The sequence below is a fragment of the Amphiura filiformis genome, chromosome 13 (genome assembly GCF_039555335.1).
Source record: "Amphiura filiformis chromosome 13, Afil_fr2py, whole genome shotgun sequence".
NCBI classification, from domain to species: Eukaryota; Metazoa; Echinodermata; class Ophiuroidea; order Amphilepidida; family Amphiuridae; genus Amphiura; species Amphiura filiformis.
Window position 1 is genome coordinate 23,290,185 of NC_092640.1, and position 12,170 is coordinate 23,302,354.

The window sequence follows — 12,170 nt, forward strand, 5'->3', positions numbered from 1 at the left end:
TCACATCTGAACAGTGACAAGGGCAAACTGGATTTGTAAATATGTGATGAGGTTGCCCTTAATTTTTGGCAGGGCATAAAGGGATGTTAATAGTAATCTGGGATTGGTCCATCCCTGAGGTCAGTGAAGGAATGCAGTTGATGACAGACTGAAATCAATATTATTTATACTTTTAAAATACTAGTTAATACAGTTTAATTGATAAGATAAGCTAGCACAGCTAGTTGCAAGTTGTAAAACGGGTACAGCTTTTGTGAATTGGTTGAATTGTATGTTGTTTTGTATGGAATCACTTACTCTTAAGACAAATTAGTAGCACATTATATTAACGAAACAAAATATTTACCCAAAGTGTGACATGATCAAGGGGAATGAATCACATGTCGACCCTGGTCGAAAATGAGTTTTACATATGTTTCTAAAGAGGACATTTAGAGCTTTCTGAAACTGAAAACCCCATGTTGATACGACTTTTCTTTGCAAAGTTACATCAATTTATCAATCGCTGAAGAATTTTAACACTTTCTTTGCCAATATCTCAAAATCAATATTAGCGACATCCAACTCATTTCCCTTGATCGTGTCAGAAATATGTCTGATCTTGAAAATGAACATTGCAAGTAAATGCTGTGACAGGTCTCAAATATTAATTTGTGTGTTTTGGTATTTATTTCAGGTGACATGGTATTTCAACAACAACCCAGTACACGAGTCAAGACGTCATGAGATCCACCGTGTTGATGACCGCTATGAGCTTGTCGTACGCGAGCCAATCCCTGCGGATACCGGCATGTATAGCTGTGAAGCAGTTAATGTTCATGGAACTGTTAGAACTGAGTGCTATGTCACTGTGGAAGGTAAGTTCTTGTTTATGATAAAGTTGTCCTAAGGCTACAACAAATTAAAAGCCCCTGATTTATGAGCCTGACTGACCAAGATTTTGTATTTTGCTAAAATCATGTAAATTCAGCCTTTTTATTGAGCAAAATTTATTGATTTTGACTAAAAATGTAAAAAAAAAAAATTTAGAACATTTTCAAAATGTGTTTGCAAAAATCAGCAAATTTTTAAGCTTTTGGTGATATTTTTATGGTCATTTTAACCTCCAGGAAAAAAAATCCAGACTGACTGATCCTACTTGAAAAGTCTGTACACCTGCAACACAGGTTTTTTTGTCACCAAAAGTACCCTTATGATGGTGGGTGGGTGAGGTGGTTACGGATGCCCCGCTCCTTTTAATTTACATCAGTAAATATGTGACATAGTATATGCTTTTGTTCCCAACAAAGGAAAGCCATTATCTCTCTCTTTTACTTTTACAATTTTGAGAAAAATCACTTTAATATAATATTCTGTTGTTTGATTTTGAACAGAGAAAGCTTCACCAGTGATCTTGGTACCACTCCAGGATGTCCCAGCACATGAAGGAGACACAGTCACCCTAGATGTCAAAGTCAGTGGCTCACCATTACCTCAGGTAAACGGACCTACCATCAGTAGATAGATAACATGATTTCAAATGGGATTACCTGAATGGGGGACTCCATTTAAAATTGACACCTGCATTGATGAACTCAACCAAATATTACTGACGTCGCAAAAGCAGCTAGACAAATAATCAAACCTACTTATACCACCAAAAATTTATTTTCAAATTTCAATAAAGTGTAAAGATGAACAAAGATTATTCCAGTTCGTCTTGGTGTGGTTCAGAATATGACGGCTAGAAAAAGTGAAACCAATCAATAACTTAAGGTATGTTTGTGTTTGATGTCTGCATGACTTACACAGTCTGTATTGTACTATAATATCCTTGCCTCCACACAGGTCAAATGGATGCGTGATGGCAAAACAATAACAGAGACCTCGCGGGTGCGCTTCACTCGTGAGGAGGACTCGTTGGGTCTTATCATCATCAAAATCAAAAAGACAGATGAGGGAGTGTACAAAGCTGTGATTGATAATGATGTTGGCAAATGCATATCAACAGCAACCATCACAGTTGGACGTAAGTAGTTACAAATCTGTTACTTCCATCCCAGGGATGTACAGTTTACAAGCCAAGTGCTCTATTAATGAACTTAACAAGCAGATAGTAGAACAGCAGTTTGAAGCTGCTTAGTTTGTAAAGCTACCTTTTCTTCAGAATAATAAACATCAAATTAAAATGCAGAATTTACAACAAGCTGCATTGAGTACTGGTTAAGGTCTTTGCCTTTTGGTGTGATGCGGTCCCTGGTGCAAAATATTTGATAGACCTCCCCCCCCCCCTTTACCAAATAAAATTGAATTGGCTCTCCCGTGATGGTCCAGATGCCTCATGATAAAGACCTTGATACAGTCGGTTCCGGTTAGGACATTTGCCTGTCCTGTAAAAAATGCACCGACCAGGTATCTATCGCGACACCCTTCACCAGGTCACTTGGCCTGATTGAAAGTTTGTCCATGTTGTTGCCCAGATTTCATTTGTTAATGCCTAAATATGCTTGAGAAAACAAGAAAAAAAGAGGAAACAAGTCATGAGGTAGAACCATGGACGAAGAAGATAACAGACCGTGTACAATCAGTCAGTCTCTGCATCACCTGATAATGAGAGCCGATTGTTCAATTAAATGCGACCGGCAAAACTGCTACGCACTTAACTGCATATTTTTACGGTCTATTGCGTAATCGCTAAGGCAGGCAATGCGTATATGCGAAGGCATGCAAAGCTGGCGTGATTGTTGAACACGGCACAATTGAACAATCAGCCCTCATGAATATGCGAGAATTCATAGCATTCAATGCACAGGGAGTTTGACGGTTGGCACATGGTCTGTAGTAGTCTGTGGGTAGAACATTAGTTTAAGGACTTGAACCTACAATTTGCATTTATTAGGCTCATACTAATTTTAATAAGTTAGAGAATCAAATAGCTAAATCAATCGCACCTGTGATGCAAAATAACTTTGTATTTTGTAATTTCTTGTACCTATTTGAATCCACAGCACCACGATGCATCCCAGATTTCACTAAAGCACTCACAGACCACACAGCATTGGATGGTGAAATGGTGCAATTCCAATGTGAAGTTACTGGTGTACCTACCCCTGATGTCACTTGGTTGAGAGAGGGTATTGAAATCACACCAGATGCAGATTTCAAGGTATGCAAAGGAACATACACACGAGCAAAAAAAGAAGGGTTTGATTGGTGTAACTTAAGTGCTTGATAGTGAGAAGTAGAATTTATGTGTGAAGTCACTTGGTTTACAGAAGGTATTGAAATCACACCAGATGCGGACTTCAAGCGAAGACAAGAAACTTATCAATAAGTAAAAAAGAAAGGGCTTGGTTGGCATAACTTAAGTCCTGGATAGTGAGATATACTGTTTATGTGTGAAACAACTGGTATAAGCAAGCCCCTGAAATCCCATTGTTTAGAGAGAGGGTATTGAAATCACACCAGATGCAGTTTTCAAGGGAAGACAAGAAACTTATCAATAAGTAAAAAAGAACGGGCTTGGTTGTCATAACTTAAGTCCCGGATGGTGAGATATACAATTAATGTGTGAAGTAACTGGTATAGCAAGTCCCTGAAATCCCATGGTTTAGAGAGAGGAGATTGAAATTATACCTGGTGCATAAGGTATGTAAAGAAACTTACAAGCAAGCAAAAAAAGAAGGGGTTAGGTAGGTTTAACTTAAGTCCTGGATAGTGAGATGTAGAGTTGATGTGATGTGTAAAGTCACTGGTGTACCCATCCCTGGCCGTGACATCATGTGGTTTAGAGAGTGTATTGAAAGTACACCAGATGCAGATTTCAAGGTATGTAAAGAAATAAACCAAAGATTATGCTGGTGGTACTGGATAGTGCGATGACATGTGTGATGTCACTGGAGTAATTGGCCCACAATCACTTTAGAAAGGGCATTGAAATCACACCAGATGCAGATGTCAAGATAATACTGTAAAAACTCAATAATTAGCATATGTGCTTACAATCGAGCACTTTCATGCAAACATGAAGAGCCCCATCCACAAAAGTGTATTCGGTTTGAGCAAATCATCGATACACATAGTTATACGAACAACTAAGCCTGCAAATTTGTGTCTCAACCCCATTAGCTCAGTTAGTAAAGTGCTGGACTTTGGTACAATTTCATGTTTTCAAAAGCGCTTGATAGTGGTATAAGTAAAGAAAGAAACAAGATTGTTTGGCAGGTATAAGGAAACTTGGTTTAGAGAGGGCATTGAAATCATACAAGATGCAGATTTTAAGGTAGGAAGCAAACAAGCAAGAAGAGAAACAAAAGAATGTATAAAAGTTAACCCCATTAACATAACTTTCATGCCTATTACTTTTTTTTTCAAACAGATAACGCGACAGGGCAATCTCTTAACATTAACCATCAAAGAGGTCTTCCCAGATGATGCTGGCATGATCAGCGTCAAAGCAAGCAACTCAGAGGGCGACTGCACCACCGTAGCAAAACTCTACGTCTTAGGTCAGTATAATTCCCAAACAGGGACACCGGGAATTGCGCGCTCAAGACGCGCAGTCCAAACGACTCATCACCAAACTGTACGTCAGATAAGTTCACCATCACCCACATTTGTACGTACGCAGGGCTCGCCCACGCTCATACGGCGAGGGAGTTCGCCCACGGTTATCATGTCAAGACAAACGTCCACCTCGAACCAATTGGTTCCTGTAAGTAGTTACACGACAACGGATAGACAGCTTACGACAAATTATATTCAAGGTGGCGCTCAAATACCGGATGATATTGTAGTCAATGTTGAAATCAATTTTTGATCTCTGTTTATTCTTTTTATCAAAATATATGTGTGTGCGTGTCACTATATATGCTGAATGTTCTCTATTGTATAGGTAATATCTTCAACTATGTTAGGCCAAAAAAGTGGCGATGCAGTGCTGAACAGCAGCGCATTTTGACGACATAGCTGTAGATATTGCCACTGTTTGCAGTATCATGTGCTTAGAGAAAGAGAAAGTAGAAAACAAACTGATTATGTGTAGTAAATTATCAAAGATTGTAAATAAAAAACAAACTGGTAGGGGTTTTTTGTGATCATACCTGCATGTAAGTACTGCACATATTTATGAGTGAAATTTGCAATAATGATATAAAAATGATTACAAAAATTTTGAACCCTGCAAATATCTGGATATTTTAATCCTTTGTAAATTGAGATTTAGAATCTGAAGTTAAATGTTAAATTATTATTGATGAAATGCAATTTGCCAACAATTATAATTTTTTTTCTGCTGAAATATTGCTCACTACACATCTTTTTGATTTCAAAAAATTCAGTGACACAAAAATTGAAACATTAATGGGAAAAATGACCATGAGTCATTGCAATGTTTATATTTGCTGGTCTTGAATACCCCTACAATTTTTAACTGCCAATAATTGGCCAACTTTTCCATTATTAATTCCAAATGGTTAGCCATACTTTGTGTGGTATAGAAACTAGGAGTGTGCCCAGAAACGTTTAGCTTTATTAGGCTGAGTAGTTAAACTGTGCCCAAAATAGGATGATTTTGTTACCTTTTCGATGTAAACTCCGGGTGAGAAAGAAAAAAAAGATGGACCTCTGACCTCTCTGTACCTGTCTAGTCGTACCATAGTCATTTGATATGCAACCTTTGCTTCAAGCATGAGGGTTGCTGACATGCTATGGTGATGTATTTGGTATGGAAGGAATACAATAGAGAACTTGAAATTTCAAATTAATTTGGTATAGAAGGACAAAAAGAGAATTTGAAATTTTACAACAAACAAGCAAGTCTAACCAGCAAATTTATAAGATTGGTGAAATGACTAAATGAAAAATATATTTGCCAAAATATGGTGGGGTGGTGGGAAACGGGTATTTGGCTTCAAGCGATATATGAAAGAATCACAAAGAGTTGTGTGGTATTTATGTGAACAAATGTGTGATTGCAGACGACAGTTTTGGTCACATTGTTTGGTCATGTGTTTTTGTCACATGGTATGGTCACATGTCAAGGATTAATGTCACATGATGCTGTTACTCTGTCATATCAAGTTACTCATCTTTGTATTGTACAAGTGGTTCAGTTTGACAATGTTGACGATGGGCTATTCCAGTTGAAATCAGCATGCCCCATATAGAATACATGACCTTAATCTTCCACACAAGGAGTGTGAATTTCAAATGGAGTTACCTGAATGGGTGACTTCATTTGAATTTGACACCCCCTGTGTAGGAGGTTTAAGTCATGTCTTCCATACAGGGTGTATGGATTTTAAATGGAATAGCCCAATGCAGTAAGTTGGATCTTGCCCTAGTGACCTAAATCTTTATCACATGACCGATTATGGAATCAAACACAAATTTTAGGGAATTAGTGCAAGATCCAAGTTCTTGTATCATCCATCCATTGATGTGATTAAGAATATATCATAAAAACAACTAACATTGAGATAATTTGCTAATAGATACCAAACATTGTGTAAAAATGTTGATAGTATTCAATATTTATTATTTATTGATTGAAATGTATAAGGCAAATCATGATAAACCTGTAGAATGGGTATATTTAAGTTTTAAATATAGTTTAAACTAGCTATATTTATAGATAATGATAGCTTATGTTATGAGCACAAGCCATATGTTAAATAGTACTATTTTCAAAACTTTCACTGTTGTCTGGTATTTTTCCTCTGTATTTCTGTGCTTTTCTTTGCATGCTAAATCATTTGCTTCCTCCTGTGGTTTCTTTTTATTTCAATATTTTCTGCGTCTTCTCATTTTGTTCTTTTTTTGCGTCATATTCTTTTCATCCTCTGTCAGCCATATTCATTTTTCCCAAGAAATGATGCCAGTTCTCGCAACCAGGGAGCTAACTTTTTGCTGCAATTTTGGTGCTAAAAAACATGTTATGGACCATGACAGTATTAAAAACATCCTGATGGGTACCCTGCTTTCTGAAGATCCACCTGTAAGCTTGGTTAACATATCCAAGAAGTAAAAGGGTATCAGCAAATTTTTTTTTTTTTCAAAAGGAATGCAAAATGTCTTTTACAGAAAATAAAGATGCTGAATATACAATTATATAAATCAAGGGTATCAATCAATGTTGTGATAAAAGTGAACTTTCCCTGCTCCACATATTTGTTGGTCTCATATAAGTTTATTTTAAAGAAAGCAATGTGCATGAAATCATACTTGGTTCCTGTCAATTTACTCTTTCATATAAAGTACTTGACCCTCAGTAGAAACCAGCAAAGTTATTAGTTTTTTAATCAATTTTACAAAGCTGTCACGGTTCATTTGTTCAAGTCTGTAAAAATGAAAAATAACCGCAGATTGGACTTGTGTTATATGATGTATCTGAAATAAATAATCCCTTTTTTCCCTCTAAAATAACCCATATTATATATTTTCTACCCTAAAATGGTGATCGGTATTTAACTTCTAGTGCTTCTTTTGTTAAAAGGGCTTCCTTTAGTAATCTAACTGTACAAAAGTGCCTCTTTTAATAAACATCTTGCCTTATCATTTTCTGACTATTGGTTGTGTTGTCTGGGGTCATTTCATATTGCTCATTTTTCTGCTTATGTGCATTGGATATTTTCATCTATTTTAGCATGATGGTATGTTTCAACTGTGAGCATGGGGACTTCTACCCCTGATGGATGAGCATGAACAATGATCTCTGGTGATTGCATTTGAACTTTGATTGCTTGTGAGTGAGTGAGTGGTGCAGTTATTTGCCAGAGGCCAAAGTTTGTGACTGTTCTATTGTGGTGTATGCAAGAAAGAGAACTTTGTTTCCTGGTGATATGATATTTTCAAACTCATTGCCAGGTAACAAAGTTTGTGACATACAGATAATTTGTGAAATTGTTGAATCATGCAAAATGAATGAGAATATCTTGTGCTATCCACGCATCATTTATCATCCTTATCCTTCAAACCCCTTCTATTGAGTCAGTGCAAGAAGGAAATAGCTGCCTTATGATGCATTTCAATATTGCATTATGATGAAGAATTTACTACTTGATATCATGTCAGTAGCTTTCTCAGATTTGACATAGGGCAGCAATATCTGGTTTGTGTCTGACTCAATGAAGGAAAACACAACATCATGATAATTACAATTCCATAGTATATTTGATATCAGTAGGGGACACATAGGGGGTACATGCCCTCAATTGAAGTGAATATTTGAAAATGTCATTTGAATAGTGCAACAAAAATTGCTGGTACAGAATATGCCCAATCTAAAACCTTACACTATGCTAAGGCTATCTTACAAAAATCTTTTCTCTCAAAGCTCATGCGTGCTTTATTTTTTTAAAGTAAAATCCTGCACATTAGGTTAATATAAAGTCATATTTTTTTAATTTCCTTTAAAAAAAATCAACAAAAAGCCTAAAAATTCAAGATACGGTCTGTATTTGTGATTAATTTCTTTAAACAGTCATACAGAACATTGTATATATGGATGTCACAGTATCAAAATGCATTATGGTCACCTTGACAAGCATTTCAAAGTTCTATATTTTAAAAAAAATTAAAAAAGCTTTTAAAAAATACTGCATTCCACATCAGGTTTTCAGAACTGAAGAGCTTTGAGACAAAAGATTTATTTAATAATTATAGCCTAATGGTTGGAGGCATTATAAATTCCTGCACATAATTCTTTATGAAGAATTCCACTTTATTGACAAAAGGTACAATTACTTTTTTTTTCCAAACATGTTTGATACTTGAGGGTGGTATCATATCATGAAATGACCATTACTACAAACCATGTACAGCTAAATGGAAAAATGTTTGGTGGCAAAGGGAGCACAATTTGAAAAAAAAAATATGAGCATAATTATCAACATTTCTACAAAGGGATTGCACACTGTATGTGTCCAAAGAGAAATATATACTATGGGATAATTACAATACTAGTAATATGGCACACATTTCATCATTAGTCTTATGCATATTTGGGCTTCAACTGTCCATCACTGACCAGCTCTTCTTTACTGCACAGCCCCCTTATCGCTAGCATTATATCATTGGGCTGTTCCAGTTTAAATACATACACCTGTGGAAGACTTGATCTTAATCCACCACACAGGGGGTGTAGATTTCAAATGGAGTCACTCAGTTAGATAGCCCCATTTGAAATTTGTACTCCCTGTGTTTAAGATTAAGGTTATGTCTTCCATAGGGGGTGTATGGACTTCAACTGGAATGACCCATTTCATACGACAACCCAAACCATATTTGAAAATGCATTACAACTTCAAACTACAAAAAAAGCACCTTTCTTTTAAATTTTCATACAATAATTTAAAAGTTTTAAAATTAAAAATATTAAACAATCAGAAACAGGATTCATTGGGGAAAAAGGGTGAAATATCCCCAAGTATCAAAAGATTCTATGTTCGTACAGGATTTAAACCCTGACCCTTGGTTTACAAAGTTATGGCTATTCCGATTAACCCCATGAGAACTACCTGCCGATTGGCCAAAATGAATATTGTGTCCAATTTTGAACCAATCAAGGAGGGTATTAATAAGATCATCTACAAATGCAAGTTTGACCATAAATAGTTTAAAGCCTAATCATAATTGGCAATTGAAATAAGCCTGTAAGTTATCAACCAATCAGAAATGCTGTAAGATGACCGGTAGTATCCAGGGTAGTGGCAAGAGGAAATGAGAGTTTGGTTGTCTGTTCCACCCTCTTCACATAACAACATGGGAGCAGCAAAGGACACATAAAGGATATGTTTAGGATGAGATGTCTTAATACAATACATAAATGCCCAATACTTCATCATGCTTTTCATATAACTTTCATCTTGCTCATAAGTTGCTTCTCTAAGAACACATTAATTAATGCAGACAATGTCCAGTAAACCACATCATTTTCATTTGCTGTTTATTCAAACTTTTTAAGCATTACATGTACATGTTATTACTCCTGATTGGTTGAAGTTCATATTAATTTCTTGGTATTTTCAGTTTTCAATCTGTTTTTTTATATATATTATTTGCTTGTTTCCATCCTTTATCTCCTCCTATCATCCCATTTGCTTTTTTATTTCATATCTGACATTTAATTATTTTGATCATTTTATCTGCTTCCATCATCATTTTATCTGCATCCATCATTTTACCAGTTTATCATTTTCTTTATTTTATCATTTCTGGCTATCATGCTATTATTTTATTATTTTCTGTTTTGATGATTTCTGGCTGTGCTCATCCCATAGCAATACACAGCTAAACTCCTCTACACGGCACCACACATAGCAAGCTACTTCATATTTGCCCTTCCCATGACTGTTAACCATGTGCAATTTGGGCAGAAGAACCACATAAATCTGGAAGTGCATGATATGTTTCAATTTTGGCAATAAAAATACTATTGGTCTTTCCAGTACACTTGTAGATGTTTCATTATGCTGTGAGTGACAAATTACCAGTCTTTTATATACAGGCTTCCCAAAACATACACCTGAATTTCCTCCTGTCCTGGTATAATAGGCTACTGTCTTTTATTTCACTCCACTTTGGTAGTGATGTAGCTGTGTGTATTTTGCTGGTTGCAGTATCAAATTGCACATATCAACCTAATCCCACAACGCATATAAGCACATACAGTTTTTGTTGGCACGCTGATGGGGATACCATGTAAAATGCACTGTCGTCTCTACCAAACTTGAGATGAATCAAAGTGAAGGTACTCCTGAGGTACATCAAAAATAAAGGTACATCAAAAATAAAGGTACACCAAGGTACCACAAATGTGCTACAGAGATACCCAGTGGTTCACCAGTAGAGGCAGAGTTTAGCTGTGTATTCTTTACTATAATACAGTACAATCTATTATCCAAATTGAACCAAATTTTTACTAAAATGTTATATTTGTCAAATTCTCCAATCTTTTTTTCTACAGAAGAACCTGATACCCCTGAAGGAACAGGCAAGTTTTTATTTTTAGTAATCAATTAAGGGGTGGGGTATGAACGTTTGGACAGTATTTATTGTGGGACATTAGAGTACATCAGACATATCGAATTGCATTCTGAATATGAAGAATGTCCTTCTGATATCCAATAATTTGGTCGATCCTTCATGTAATTATTTCGTGTAAGCTAATCCTAACTCTAACCCTAATCCTAACCCTAAGCCTAATCCTAATCATAACCCTAATCCTAACCCTAATCCTAACCCTAAACTAAATTTTGATTTTTTGAAATTCACAATGTAATACACAATTTATGGCAAATCATTAAAAATTGATATTTTTGATATTTAACAGTACTCGAAATAAACTTTACTAAACCTGATGATTGATACTTGAAGTGTATGTAGATGGGATGAAAAACCAGACGATCAATTGAAAATTTTGACCTTTCATATTGGAGATATGGATTTTTTTCCCAAAACACCCAAAAAATTAGGTCTTTTGGAAAAAAAATCCATATCTTCAATATGAAAGGTCAAAATTTTCAATTGATCGTCGGCTTTTCCTCCCAGCTACATACACTTTAAGAATATATCATTAGATTTATAAAATCTACTTTGAGGACTGTTCTATATCAAAAATGTGAAAAATATCAAATTTTAATAATTTGTCATAAAATTTGTATCGTGAATTTCAAAAAATAAAAATTATTTGATATCAGAAAGACATTCTTCGTATTCAGAATGCAATTTGATATGTCTGATGTGCTCTCATGTCCCACAAAAAATACTGTGAAAACGCTCATTCCAGATCCCTTAATTGTAAAAGGTTTATTGGTTTAGGTTTACTATTCTCTTCAATTTTACTTCTTCATCTTGAAAGTCCCAAATATAGTGTCCTATGTGAAATATTTTCCAAGAATAGACCTCAAAATTCTCATATTTTCAAAGTGTTGAAAAAGTTTATTCTGTTCATTAGGATGGCACTAGAAAATATGTTAAAGAAGATACATAGTCACATTTCTTTGCATACATAATATTTGAAAAGAAAATATACTCAAAGATTACAAATCATCCATGGGCAGGAAAAATCTCCTTTATGTCTTTGGCCCTTGAACATGTTTAAAACGAAACTGCAAATGGTTTACTTAGGAGGTTTTGCTTTAAACATGTTCAGGGGCCAGACACAGGTTTTTCCCGCCCATTATAATGTT

General features: G+C 35.4%; 1 protein-coding gene across 1 annotated transcript in view; it reads left to right on the forward strand.

The window, feature by feature from the left end:
* Positions 1 to 12,170, forward strand: part of LOC140167506 (muscle M-line assembly protein unc-89-like) — a 77,345-nt gene that overhangs the window by 2,294 nt on the left and 62,881 nt on the right. Inside the window, exons 4-9 of the mRNA XM_072190812.1 lie at positions 677 to 857; positions 1,374 to 1,477; positions 1,828 to 2,008; positions 2,988 to 3,145; positions 4,358 to 4,487; positions 10,946 to 10,972. Of these exons, the coding sequence (XP_072046913.1) occupies positions 677 to 857; positions 1,374 to 1,477; positions 1,828 to 2,008; positions 2,988 to 3,145; positions 4,358 to 4,487; positions 10,946 to 10,972 (781 nt within the window). The remainder of the gene's footprint in view (positions 1 to 676; positions 858 to 1,373; positions 1,478 to 1,827; positions 2,009 to 2,987; positions 3,146 to 4,357; positions 4,488 to 10,945; positions 10,973 to 12,170) is intronic.